The 15,699-nt window shown below is 36.1% G+C and overlaps 1 protein-coding gene across 1 annotated transcript; it reads left to right on the forward strand.

Moving 5' to 3' along the window:
- The first annotated feature begins 14,551 nt into the window (after positions 1-14,551).
- On the forward strand, positions 14,552-15,352 carry LOC108488590 (pathogenesis-related protein STH-2-like). The gene is made up of 2 exons (XM_017792877.2): positions 14,552-14,816; positions 14,903-15,352. Exons 1-2 carry the CDS (start codon positions 14,636-14,638, stop codon positions 15,199-15,201), a joined length of 480 nt encoding a protein of 159 aa, XP_017648366.1. The 5' UTR covers positions 14,552-14,635; the 3' UTR covers positions 15,202-15,352.
- The last annotated feature ends 347 nt before the right edge of the window (positions 15,353-15,699 follow it).

The following is a 15,699-nucleotide window of genomic DNA, read 5'->3' on the forward strand; positions in this document are numbered from 1 at the left end:
TTCGAGCATATTTCTCTACAGTTTAAGCAGACACTTACATGCCAACTGTCGTACCCTTATCATACCCGTATCTTCTTTATCTAAATAACTAAAGATCTTTCCAGACGTTTTGTAAATACCTTTATTTCATATATACTTCTCAAAAGATCATACCTTCAGAATCCATTTCATACATAACATATCCTAATATTTGCACTTTGGTCAAAACAAATGATCACAGACATAGATTATGGCAGATACATCGTATCTGGTGAATACTTATATAGAACTATTTACCACCAATTTATTAACCAAGCCATTTCTTAATTCAATATCATACAACCCACACTTGTAATGCACATAAACCAATTAGAAAAATTCCACATTAATTATTTTCAAAAACATATATACTTAGAATACCCATAACTTAGACTTCATACGATTTTAGAAAGGATTGCTACAATCCAAACATAACCTAAATATGACAGATTCCAAGTAACTTTGATTCAATCATTTCATAACACAAACAATCTCACATTGACAATTTCTTATGTCATACATAACTACAAATATAACCATATCTAACATTGTCAGATCATTGTGGTAGATACCTTCATTATCATACAACTATATAGTTCTTTCCAAAAATTTATTCAATTATTTCACAAATCTTACTCAGCTCATAAACCTGAGCATATCAATACCTTATCTCAGCAAACCTTATTACAGAACTAACAAAATTTATCCATATCTTACCATAAAGATAGATATACACAGCTTACTATAGATGATAGACCACTCCATAAGGACCACACAGAATACGCCATAAAGGCATCATACAAAATCTCGTGTTTACTGTCTGTAACACCCTAAACCCGGCCTAGACGTTATGGTCGAATATGGCGTGTCACATTAAAAAACTTTTTCGAAAAACTTTGTCTTATTAAGAAATCTCGCTTGAAAGATAAAAGTCCCTTTGTTTAATTCTAAAGTCAACTTAGTTATTTGTTAACCATTTTAAACACGCCTTACTTTAAAAAACATGTTTGTTGCGGAAGCATTTCAACAATGTTGCGGAAATGTGATATTTTGAAAACAGACATCATTTTGGAAAAACGCGATCTACCTTTAACAGAAATAAATCATAATAGTTAAAAATCCCAAAATTAAAAGCTAGAAAGTTAGAGAAAAGGCCTTATTACATCAAAAACACAAAGAGAAAGTAATTTAAGTAATGTAAAGGTAATACGAAAATTTAAAGCTGTTCGTAGTATGGCCACCTCTAATTCCTCCCAGCATCGATCCACCTATCGCTGGGGATTACCTGCACGGTTAATAAACGGGGTGAGTTTATGAAAACTCAGTGTGTAATCCCCTTACTAGAGTAACAATCAGTATACAGAAAAAGAAACAATCTGGGCCAAAGCTTTATAATAGTAACAGTACAGTCCAGTTCAGAGCATAAGTGGGCCAAAGCCCATTACAATATCATTTGGGTCACAGCCCATAACAAAATCAATTGGGCCTAGCCCATCTCAGTAACAAAACAGAATGTGTCAATGCATGAATGCATGCTATCCCATCCAACCCTGCACTTGCTTCCTTCCAACCCTACACTACCTGTGGGGAATAACTCACCTACGCCATCCCTACACTTACAATGTTAGCACCAGTTTCAGCACTAACCGAAATCACAGCAAAGCTGCTAGTATATATACAGCTTTAAGCCTTCGGTAGCGGTATTATAATTGGCACAAAGCCATCGATAACTATAATAAATTCGGCACATAGCCATCAGCGACGGTAATATAATCGGCACACAACCATTAACAAATATGATCGATACAGAGTCATCAATAAATATGATAGGCACATAGCCACTGGTAAATATGATTTGCACAAAGCCATAATCAACATAGCATAGAGCCATATTTAGGTTGGCATAGATCCATAACCAGATTAAGTAGCACTAAGCCGTCTATCGGGCCACAGTCATCTTGTGTGACCCGTACAACTTTAACAAATCAATACTGGATCCATAGTCGTCTTGTGCGACCTGTGCGATCCTATCAGAACTTTCTCCGTATCAATGTCCCAACCCCATACAATATGTTGTGTATGTCATGCTCAATCATCACACCTATATGTAAAATAGCCATGCTCAGTAACAATCATTTAAACATTTATTAAAGTATATCAGTCGTACAACCACCGCCAAGTCAGTTAAAACACAGTCATACAATCATAGTCAAATCGGTCAAATTCATAGTCCAAGTCAGTCATTTACCCACAAAGGCAAAACAGTCATTTTACCCTACAAGGGTATTTCGATAATTTTACACTACAAGGGTATTTCGGTAATTTTACAAATTAGGGGTATTTCGATAATTTTACAAACCGAGGTATTTTAGTAAATTTATAAACTGGGGGTATTTCTGTAATTTTACACTACAAGGGTATTTCAGTAATTTTACAAACTGGGTGTATTTTGGTAATTTTACAAATCGGGGGTATTTTAGTAATTTTACAAATCGGGGGTATTTCAATAATTTTAAAAATTGAGGGTATTTTGGTAATTTTACAAATTGGGGTATTTCGGTAATTTTACAAACTGGAGTATTTCAGTAATTTTACACTATAAGGGTAGGGTATTTCGATACTTTTACAAACCAGGGGTATTTCGATAATTTTACAAACTGGGGGTATTTCTGTAATTTTACAAATGAAGGTCTTAACAACCCACCAAATGGTCCTCCTTCGCCTCGAGCGACTTAAGTAACCTAAACAAACATAACGGTGTAAATGGGCCTAAGGCCTATTCTCGGCCCAAGTGGGCCCACACGCTCGAGTAACCCATTTAGCCTAAATTTAGATACAGCTATATGTACGCCATAGCCCGGTTCATTAATAGTCACTTACCGCAAATTTTATCCATGTGGGCCCACGAGCCCACACAGCCCATTTCGGCCCATCGAGGCCCAAAACAACCTAAGTCATGTGCGCGACATGACAAGTCTATCTACTTCTCGCTTAACAGCGAAATTTACCCACTCGGGCACACGGGCCCATTGGGCCTTTATAGCCCAATTTAACCCAGAACTATTCATGGTTGTACGAACGACGTAGCCCAGGCCAAAACTTACCACATAACATACATTTTATCCGTGTGGGCCCACATGGCCTATAACGACCTATGCCATGTACGCAACATGACAAGCCCAACCATATTCCACCTAGTAGCTGATTTGACACAAGTGGGCCCACGTGCCCATTGGGCCTATTCAGCCCATTTCATGGCCCAAGTGGCCCACTACGGCCTAAGCCCACGAATTCGCTCATGATGGCCTTCATCGTCTTAAGACCACGTTCCGTGAGCTCGGTTCACCACACGCGTGATCGTACGCTCGTGTGGCATCATACGCCATATTTTCAGCTTTTCAACATTTTGCCGATCTACAGTAATAGCAAAGTAAACAACACACACATTTTCAGCTTTTCAACCGATTATCAAAATAAGGCATACGGTTACACACCTCTTCGTGAAGTCGAGGGAACTGCTCACACCTAAAGCCTTGACCGAAAGAAGTGTGGCTAACTGCACCTAGATTGGTTAAAGCCGATCACATGTACCCTGACACTTAATTGCACACATAAGAGATTAATAGATAGAACCCGTTAAGAAATAGCCTAAAACCTATAAAGGCAATACTTAAAGAACTAAGAGTAAGCGGCCTATACCCAAACCAACAAGGTATCAGAATTACCTTAACCCAATATTGGAAGACCGAGTTTCGATGCTTCCAAAACGTTCTGTGCCCTTCACTCCTCAGTAATACTGATTCGTCAGAACGCCTGTAGGTCGAAAAGTTTGATCGATAGAAAAGGGGAAAAAAGAATGAAGGAAAAGAAAGAGAGGTTGAATTCGGCTCACATTAAGAAGAATAGGAAACAGGGAGAAGAGAATAAAGAAAACCAATGGGAAGAAATCGGCACCTTATGACTTAGGTTTCGGGCAAAGTGACCAATGAAAATTTGAAGATTAATAACCAGAGAAGGAGAAAGACCCAAATGGTCAAAACGTAAAACACACAATAACAAGAATGACAACACTCCAAAAGAAATGCTCCCGAAACAAAATGGAAAACTACTTAATGACCTATACTAATTCGATACCCCAACACTCCCAAATTGCCGAAAAATGCACCATAATGGACCCTTAGCCGAATTTGCCTAAACAAACTCCCCAAATCGGCTCCAACTTTTCCCATTTCAAAATCCTTCAAAAACTCCACCAATCCCTCCACCGAATTTTCTCCTTGATTTACTCCAACTCCCCATTCAAATTCAATTCAAATTTTTATAACCAATTCAACCACAAAGTTCCAGTCCAGTTCTAACACCTCCCCAGCTCAAGCAGCAAAATAAACATACAATTACGCACACCATGCCTCGAACCTCAGACTCCTTGCTACATATGTAGCACCACCTTGTCACTAGATTCCTTCTTTCTTTGTGTTATAAAACAAACATTAATTATTATAAGTCCTATAAGCTAACATCCAGGTTCACTTAAGAGCCCAAAAATTAAAATTTTGCAAACACCCAGACTTGAATCCAGGCTTCTCAAGCACTCCTAAATATGCCCAAATACTTAGCCCCTAAAGCTACACATAATTTGTGATATTTCTTGCACACCTAAACTTTCATGCATTCCCACACTCAAGGCCTATTCCTTCTAAGCCCAAATTCGGGGCGTTACACTGTCCCGACGGACTTCACAGAATGTATCATGGGTTTCTACCTTATGGACTTATATAGAGATTCATGTATCGTGAACTTCCATTTCAATACATACACCATGAATACTCAAACAGACATATCATGCCATGGGTCTTAACCACATGGTCTTAGATACATTCATGTGTCATGTTCTTCCAATCTAGTCTTCATCTTACTAGAGGCTACACCATAAAAGTTTCCAAATCATACCAAGCTACCATAGGCCTCTACCTCATGGCCTTACACTAGATTTAAATCTATGATATGCTAATCTGGTTAGCAATATGGCTGCCCTACCAGAGGCTTCACAATAGAATGTTAACTCGGCATTTACTTACCCAGATAATCACCTTCTTACAAACTCATACACCTCGTATACTAGAATTTTACCTTTAACAAAACGTTATGTATATTATTACAGAGTATCTCTCATCCTTACTATACCCATACCCTTATCATTTTCCATAGACATGATTATCCCATCTCTGAATATGCATATAAATATACTTATTATTTGAACAATTCACATAAAAGAGTCAAGATAGTGACTCACCTTAACTCACCTATTGTAGTTCTAAGCTCCAGACTTAGACATTCCTTTCAAATCAGAAGTAACTACTGCTTAGAAACATAAATTTACTATTACAACTCTTATACATACAATTTACTTATCGTCTCAATCACGGATAACTTCATGCAGAACTTGTACTTAAAGGTTTAATGTTCATACAACTCTTATAGTCTTACACTGTAACACCCCAAACCCGGCGTAGACGTTATGGCCGAATCTGGTGGTATCACATGAAAGTGTTTTTCACAAAATAAAATTTCGCTTGAAAAAACCCCATTTTATATTAACCTTCTTTGTAATCTTAGCTAGTATTTAGGTCGTCTTGTTCAGTGTTAAAACCCAAGTTGTTTTAGCAAATTGTTTAATCAATTAAATCGTAGTTATCTTTTTAAATCGTTGTTTGTTTGCGGAAGCTTTTTGAAATAGGATGCATACTTGTGGTGTTTTGAAAAGTATTTATCATTTTGAAAACTCGTGTCCTACTACTAACAGATATGAATCATAATAAACAAATCCCAAATTAAAAGTTAAAAATTTAAGAGGCCTTATTACATAACTAAATACCTAAATTAAATTATAAAGTAAAATTTAATAAAAAGTCCATGTAGTTGTGTGGCCACCTTTGAGTCCTTCGTAGCACCGACCTGCCTAAGGATTACTTGCGCAGAAAACAGAAGGGTAAGTTTATGAAAACTCAGTGTGTAATCCCCTAACAACAGTCAGTCATACAGTAGGCATTTATAGTATGGGCTTAAGCCCGCTTCAGTAACAGTTTAATATCAGATAGGCCTTAGCCCATTATAGTATCAGAATCAGTGTAGGCCTTAGCCCAATTCAGTAGCAGTCACAGTATAGATATGCAAACAGAAATCCTACCCAACTAGCCTCTATACACCACTCCATCCAGCCCTACACACCATGTGGGGATAAAATCAACTCACCCATCCCTACACACCAAAAATAGCATCGGTGGTGGCACTAAACAGAAATTGCAGTAGAGCTGCCAGAATAGTACACTTCCTACAATCATAATAACCCAACCCTATGCATCACATCATAATATCCTACATGTATGCAACATAAATAAAATGGCATGCTTAATACAATCATACATAACATATGGGGCATATCCGTCATTTTACCTCACAGGGGCAAAATAGTCATTTCATCAGATTAGGGTCTAGGTATACTTACCGACCTAATAGTAGGTCCACATTCGTCTCAAGTGACCTGTGCGACCTTAACAGTCAATCAGTGAAAATGGGCCCAAGGCCCGCAATGCGGCCCATGTGGGCCCATACGCATGTGTGGCCCACGAAACCCAAAAATGGCCTTAGTCGTGTGGACTACACAGCCTGGCCCAATAATCACTACACGTCCGTGTGGTTTACCTGTGTGTGGCCCACAAGCCCGTGGGGCCCACACGACCCATTTCAGCCCAACATGGCCCAAAACGGCCTAAGCCCACGAAATTGCTCGTGGTGGCCTCTATGATCAAATGCCCGTGTTTATGTGTTCGGTTTATCACACGAGTGAGCGTACACCCGTGTAGCACTAACAGCCACAATTGTTGGCTTTTGTCGATTTGCGATAATGACAATATGGTTACACACCTGATTGCGAAAATGCAACTAGACCACGAGCACTCCAACCTATTTCAACAAAAGCTTCAGTTAGCAGCCTAACAACCAAGTTGAAATGAGCCTTAATCAAAGCCTTAATCATAAGATTACCTTTCACTTACTAGATCGGTCAATTGAAGCTTGCCCACCTACTTTGCTACAAGAACCTAATCCGTAGGCCTTAAGGATTGCCTGTATTACAATCGAGCCTTGTCAACCATTAGACAAAAGATTAGTTTGAACTAAAAAAATAATCACTTACTGAAAACGTAGGGTCAAGGTTAAAGGTAAAGGACAATCAGCCTATCCCCATAGAAGAGCCGAAAGTACACAGTATGTTGGAGGCAAACGAAACAATTGTACCCTTATCACAAAACGGCAGCACAGTAGAGTTAGGTGCAAGACTATAAAAGATAAAGTGGGAGAAAGGAAGAGAAAGAGCCTAATCGAATAGTTGTATTACCACCAAAGTCGATAGAAAAGAAGAGAGAAGAGTCGGCATAGAGGGAAAAGAAAGAATGGTATTCGGCCAAGCACAACCGATTGGAGAAACCAGAGAAAGAGGGGCAATAGATTAATGAAAAACCAATTTGAAAGGAAAAGAGGAAGAAGAGAATCGGTTCACCAAGAATGAATAAATCTTTAGAGGAAGAAAGAAAAGTATTAAGTCACAAAGGTATCAAGGGAAATACGGTTGTCAGAGAGTAGAGAGGGGAGAACAAAAACCGAAATAGTCTAAATGAAAGTACCTAAATGGTCCTCTAATGTGAATTCGGCTATTGCGAAGTGTAACAAAGAACCGAAAAGCACTCATCAAAAATCAAACGTGAGGAGGAAAAGCAACAAAAATGTACAACAACAGAAACTAAAGCTCACCCTCAGCTAAATTCTACCCCAAACCAAATTCATTGGTTGCCTATAACCCCAATTCATCACCAACACTCCCTCCACTTCAGATCCTATTGATCATCTCCTAAAATCTTTCCATAACATCCTCAAACCTGTCACTATTAAAATCCCCCTTTCTCCTCCTAATTTCGGCTACACAATCCCCTGCACCCCTTAAATACTCCAACTGTCTAAGCCACAGAGTTCCACTGACATACAACCTCTCACACGGTAACTTGCAAAATAAAACACACCTTGTGCCAAGCAAGTCTCAAACTCTAGTCTCTTAGTAATAGTAACATGCCACTTTCCCTTAGACCATTAGGCTTTTTATGACATGTTTTACCAACTTTTATTTAAGAAGCCTACTGACTAGAGACAGGGTATTGTTTTTAAGGAAGAAGAAGAACCTCCGTCAGAACCCTTCTCACACATATAAATATGACCTACTTACCTAGTTGGACTTAAAAAAAGTGTCACACATTTTAGAATTTACCTTCTTAATGGTCTATAGTTCCCTAGAAAATTATAAATAAGTACCTTGCATTCACAATTATCAGGCTAGGCTATCTAGTTGATATCTAACAAAACTACTTATGATCTAACTAGTACAATACTCCAAACAAACAACATGTATTACAGCTTTGGTGTAACACTCCTCACCCATATTCAACGCCGGAATTGGGTTACGAAGCATTATCGGACTTATGAAACAATTAAACATCCATTTAGCATACATAACATTCTTTCATACATTCATCATTTAAACTCAACCAATTTGTCCCTAATACGAGCCTACGAGGCCCTAAACATGCATTGGGATTGTTTCGGGACTAAACTGATAACTTTTAAAACATTTGAAGCTCATAGAAAATTTTTCTCAAAACAGGTGACACATGCTCGTGTGGCTAGGCCGTGTGTCTCACACGGCCACCAGACACGCCCGTGTCATAGGCCGTGTGGACATTCGAAATAGGAGCACATGGTCGTGTCCTAGCCCATGTCCCACACTGTGTAACTCTCTAACTTGGGTCACATGGCCAACACACATGCCCATGTGGCTAGCTTGTGTGCCCTAAAAATGGCCATACACACCCGTGTGCCAGGCTGTGCCAATCTTGTAGGGTATACTGACTTATGCCACACGACCAAGTCACACGCCCGTATGTGAGGCAATGCAGAGCATACTGACTTGATTTTAATTTCAACACCAGGGGACACACGGCCATGTAACATGACCGTGTGTCACACACGGCCAAGGCACACGCCCGTGTCTTTGCCTGTGTGGACAAAAATAAGCTATTTGCAAAGCCATTTTGCCACCCTATTTATACATACCTGCACAAGCATAATTTGCAACATTATATAACTCAATAGGCAGCCAATCCACAACATCTCATACACATATTATACCAATTTCAATCATGCTTTATCAACCTACTTCAATAACATAATTCATACACTTCATAAATTCAATATTCAAACCATATGACAACTGAACATGGTATTCAATATTATAATCAAGCATTTTCCATCCATACACCTATCACATATCAAGACAACATTTTCATATTTCCATTCCATCTTCTACTTGCCAAAACATACCATATTTGAATACATATATGCAACCAAAGCATTATACCAAGTTAAGCCAAATCACATGGCTTTATCTTATACCACAACATGTACCAAAATCACTAGCTCAAATAACCATAACTATCATCCTTATAACTAGCCTATACATGCCATATTTACATATATCTGAGTCAAAGGTACCAATCAGCTACTGGATAGTGTGATGTGTATCTCTGACTTTATCCGAATCGAGCGAGCTATCGAACCTCTATAAAACACGGAAAGGAAACAGAGTAAGCTTTATAGCTTAATAAGCCCGTATAATTTAGAATTTAACTTACCATTTATACATAATCAAACAATTAAACAAAGTATACTTGCCAAATGCCTATACAAAAACATTCATCAATATATTAGTCTCATATGTACATATAATCAACCTTTATCTCAATTTCATACATCAATGTATTATACCATACCAAATTCATGTAACATGTATAACATATGTAACAATTCATCCTCATTCATATAATCGAGATCCATTTATATAACCAGTAATTCATCTGTATAACTAATAGCAGAATTATGCCCATTAAACGTATTAGAATATCGATAGATACACAGGTGATACACACTAAGTGTATTAATTGGTAATCTGTCAATTCATTATCGTATTCACTCTTTCAAGCTATGATCAGTAAGCTCCTCCTGAGCTGATGAACAGTAAGCTCTATCGAGCAAGAAATAGTAAGCTCTGACGAGCTGAGAACAGTAAGCTCTTACGAGCTGATATATTCGTAAGCTCATAAGAGCTTGCGGTGAGTCCGCAACACATGCAGGATCTCGACCTAAACTGTAACCCTAATGACATGTCACTCGTATCCTACGAATTCCTACGATTCAAACGAGGCTCGGTAACCATCAGACGATATCAATAAAGCATTCAAAATTTCAAGTAGATCATTTACTCAATTACATGCATTCATTTCAAATAATAACAAGTATTTAAAATTTCAATTCTAATTATTCGAACTTACATAGTATCGCTCGGATAGAAATTATCGACTATTTGTCCACTTTTCCTTTTCCCTGATCTCGGCTTATCTTGATCTATATATTATCAAATTTAACACATTCAACATTTGGTCCATTCAATTTAACCTTTAATTCATATTTTGGCAATTTACACATTTTCCCTTAATATTTCACACATTTACAATTTAGTCCCTATCACATAAAATTGCAATTTCATGTAATTAATCATAAACCCATGCTTAGCCAAATTTTAATGAAGTCCCTAGCAGCCCATATCTTTGATTTATTCACACTTTTACTCACATAATGTTACATTTTCACAAATTAATCCCTTTTTGACATTTTTGTCAAAAATAACTTTACAAAACTAGTTTATCTATCAACAAACCTTTATAATCTATCATCAACATCAAATTACTCAAACATTCAACAATGGAAACATGATAAATCTTTAACAGTTTCAAAATTTAAGGTATGGGCTAGCTAGAATGCGAAGCAATGATCTCAAAAACATATAAATCATTAAAAATGAATCAAAATACATACCTAATTGCTTGAATTTTGCTTAGCAAAATGAAGAACCCTATTTTTATTCTTGTTCTTCTTTAATTTTCGGTTATAAAATGATAATGGGAACGTTTAATTAACTTTGTTTTATTTATTTTATGTTTAATAATTAAATTACATAATTAACCTTTAATAATAAACCATTTAATACACCTAAAATGTGTCCATATAAGTCCACTAATGTTTCAAATGGTTTAATTACCTCTTAAGGCCACCATATTTAAAAACCAAAGCTATTTAACACTCTTAACTAATAAAATGACACTTTTGCACTTTACGTCATTTAGTCCTTTTTAACAAATTAACCAATCAAACGATAAAATTTTTAAACGAGATTTTCACACAAACATTCAATCATGCAGTAGAAATTAAAATAATAATAAAATAAATTTTTTGACCTCAGATTTTTGGTCCCGAAACTACTATTCTGATTTGACTAAAAACGGCCTGTTTCATTTGGTGCCAACTCATACCATACTTAGCCTTTATCGCCTAACACAAACTTCTCCGTAATATAATAAAATAGCATGAAACAAAATCCTTGCCTACATATCTGGCGGTTACTAAACGCTCTCATATATACACTACAATAAGAAATTGGGCAGATTACACATCGCCATATAGACTATTTTACTACTATAAGCCAAAACCTTAGATCCACCAGACCTGGGGTGTTACAACCAAATTGGTAGATCATGAATGAAAACAAGTGTAAGACCATGAGGTTGAGACCCATGGCATCAGAGGATATGAAAACACTCATGTTGTAGCCTCTAATAAAATGAAGATTGGACTAGTAAATCATGATACATGAAAGTGTGTAAATCCATGTGGCTGAGACCCATGTCAAGTATGAATGTATGAATGTTCATGGTGTAGCCTTCGATAATGTGTAGATCGAACTGGTAGATCACGATACATGAAATTTATGTACAAGTCCATAAAAAAGAAACTCATGGCACCTTTTAGGAAAAGTTCGTCAGGGTAGTAAACATGTGATTTTGTATGTTGCCCTTATGGCATATTCTGTTTCGCCCTCATGGCGTACTCTACTAAATATGTATGGTAGAATATGATTATCCACCCTTTCTGTATGTTTTGGATAAATTCTGAGTGTTCTGTGATTGATGTTGCTATGATAAGGTTATGATTCATCCGAAGTTAATTTGGTTGAATTAGATCTGTGATGTAATCGAATAAGTTTTTAAGTTCTTCAAAAGAAGCGTGTATCTTTATGTTCAAAAAAAGGTATCTGCCATAGTAATCTTTTAGTTTCGAATCTGGGTGTATTTTTGGTTATGAAAGACATAAGAAATTGTCAATTTGAGTTCGACTGTGTTATATAGTATTGAAATCTGATTATCTGGTATCCGCCATATCTGAATAGTAATATGTCTTACTCTGAAATCTTATGGAATCAGAGTTGTTTGTCACCTTGGGTAGATTTGTGTTCTATAACGATCTAGATAATTCATTATCAGTATAAGCATGTATTGAGGTTGAATTAGAAAATGATTCGATTTGGTAAATTGATGGAATCCAACTCATCATGGGAATCTGTCAAAGGTGTAAGGATCTACCAGTAGACAGTATATGTAAATAACAGTTCTGGAATAAGTGTATGTGTGAAGAGATGGTTTGCATGAAATCGGCTCTGAAGGTATATTCTTTTGAAAAGTACTTTTTTGGTTTTTAAGAGAAAGAAAAAATTTATGAAAGGTCTGGAAGAATCTCAAGTCAATCAGGTAGTTAAGGAAGAACTGGTACGCTAAGAGTATGGTAGTTAGCGTGTAAGTCTAAGCCTGTAATTGTGAAAGCATTTTCCAAAAACAGAAGTAAGATGTTGAGAATGGTAGTTAGCACACAAATATTCATACGATATTATAAAATTATCCACCAAGGTATTCTATATTAACTATCACTAAGTTCTCCTGAACTTACAAATGTTATGTTTATGTTTTAGGTAGTGTGGTAAGGGAATATGACGGGAGGGACGACACCAAGAGTGTGCCAAGGTAACAGCGATGTGGATTATTAAACATACAATGGACTATTTGTAAATGGGACATATTATAGAATAACGCCCTAGGACACTATCTTTAGTAAACTTTGTTTTGTTAATGTGTTGTAACAAATTTGATGTAATCTGTTATTTCTAAATACTATCTTTTGTTTCTTTGATTTTGAGTCTTTAAATAAAATGATAAGAATTACATTTTTAAATAAAGAGTACTTGCCAACTGTTTTGAAATTTAGCTAAGTGATTTGTGTTGTAACACCCAAGATCAAGACCTGGTAATTTGGGTCAGGTTAAAGGCGTTATAGTTACTCTTAGGATTCTAGTGCTTCTTCATCTTCTCCAGCAAGGCAAACACTCTCCCATCATTAAATGCCTAAATTTAGATCATGTCTCACCGAAAGCCATTTTATAACCTCCTGTTCAAGTTAGGGGGTTATTATTATATCCCTCCACCACGAAGACAGATGTCAGTGCTAGAAACATTATTAACTCTCTTATTGACTTTGATTGAAGATAACCCTCACCTGACCATCCATCTATTCCTTAAGGAATCTGACCACACTCTCCCAATGTGAACAAGACAATAAAGAGTCTATTTAGGCATAACAATCTCTTACTGATAGATTCTCATGATATATGACTATTATCCTTTACACTTTTAGCGGGGCTAAATGTATATCATAGCACGTCATATTAATAGAAAAGAGGATCTCTCCTGTAAATACCTTGAAAATGAGGAAGAAATGATTGACCCCTTATGCCCTAAAGTTACTTTGAGCAATTGTCTTCTCAGTCAACTTGTCTTTATCCCAGATCTAACTCTCGACCTCCTCTGCAGTACCATGATCCCCTCCTTAACCTTCTCCCTTACTGTACATTGTATAAATAAGAGTAAAAAAACATCTAGCATATTTAAATATATTATATTCAACTACATGTTTCGCAGGCTACTTGATTTCTACATAATATTTAAACATATTATATTCTATTTTGTTTACTTTTTCTCACTTTGATAATAAACTAGTTTTTCTTTCTTTTGCTAAGATAATAAACTAGTTAATCCAAGTTGCATTCGTTTTATTCTATTGAAAGTTCACTGTCTGTTTTCATATGGTATTGATTAACATTACATTTAAAAAGAAAAGAATTTTAACTAACCCAATTTATTTTGAATTTAATAAAAGCAATCCATAAAATAATAATACATAAGTTTTAATGAATGCTGATAAAACCGTCTACACATCAAATTAATTGAATCCTGGGTCTCTGCATATTTTATCATTCACTCTATATTTTAAGTAAGCATTATTGAAAACAATAAAATAAATAAGTAGAAGACAAACTGATACTATATTTGAAGTCATCAATGGGATATTTACTAAGAACTTCTGGGATGCTTATTTTGACTAGTACCAATTCAATGAAAATTAATAACAATGTTGGATATAAAATCCAAATTAAAAAATGAGAATAATAAATTTTTACGCTTCAAGTTCAGCTATAAATAGCATCCTAGCTCTCTATCATCTCACACCTCAACCACTCCATCATCCACCTCTTCTCTTCTTTGAACTCAAAGTCTCAGCTAATATTAGAATCATGGGTGTTGTCACTTATGACTATGAATCTACCTCCCCAGTCGCCCCTTCCAGGCTTTTCAAGGCCTTTACTGTTGAAGCTCCGAACGTTTGGCCCACGGCTGCACGTAATGCAGTCAAGAGTATTGAGGTTGAAGCCAATCCTAGCTCTGGAGGTATCGTAAAAATCAACTTTGTTGAAGGTTAGTTCTTTCATTTTCACTTTCATTGGCCTTTCTTTAGCTTGTTTTACACGAGTATGTTGGATAACAAGTATTTATTTCTTTAGGCCTTCCATTCCAATATATGAAGCACCAGATCGGAGGACATGACGAAAATAATTTTTCATATAATTACAGTTTAATAGAAGGTGGGCCTTTGGGGGACAAGCTTGAAAAAATTAGCTATGATAACAAATTTGAGGCAGCTGCAGGTGGAGGAAGTATTTGCAAGAGCTCGATGAAATTTTACACTGTTGGGGACAATGTAATCACTGAAGATGAAATCAAGGCTCTCATTAAAGGAAGTGAGGGAGTTTACAAGCCTGTTGAAGCTTACCTCTTGGCTAATCCCGAAGCTTGCAACTAGGATATTGGTTGCTTTGAATTCTCATGCTTGCTTTTAAAGAGAGATCAGATTTTAATGGTGTGCTTTTGATATTTTCTTCTTTGTCTTAAAACCTATATTGTCTTCCGATTGTTTTAATAAGAGTGGTTGTGGCGGAATCAAGCTTTGATAATCTTTGACATATGAAATAAACAAATATATAAACGGGCAAAAGTAATAAAAGCTTTACTTGGTATATATTTTACAGTTTTCATGACAGACTACAATTTTTTTCTACACTAAAACTTCGATAAATGAATATTCGATAAATTAATAATCTTAGTTAGATAATAAATTTTTGAGTCCCGACTTAAGTCAAGAGGATAAAATAATAATCTAGCTAAATGCATAATATAATAATTTTAGAAAAAATCTTTAAAGGCCCAATGAAAATATAAAATAATAATTCATTAAATATATTAAGATTTTTATATACAATACATAAAACTAAAATGTTTTCTACATAATTCTTATTTTTTC

The sequence above is a fragment of the Gossypium arboreum genome, chromosome 10, assembly GCF_025698485.1.
Source record: "Gossypium arboreum isolate Shixiya-1 chromosome 10, ASM2569848v2, whole genome shotgun sequence".
Classification (NCBI taxonomy): domain Eukaryota; kingdom Viridiplantae; phylum Streptophyta; class Magnoliopsida; order Malvales; family Malvaceae; genus Gossypium; species Gossypium arboreum.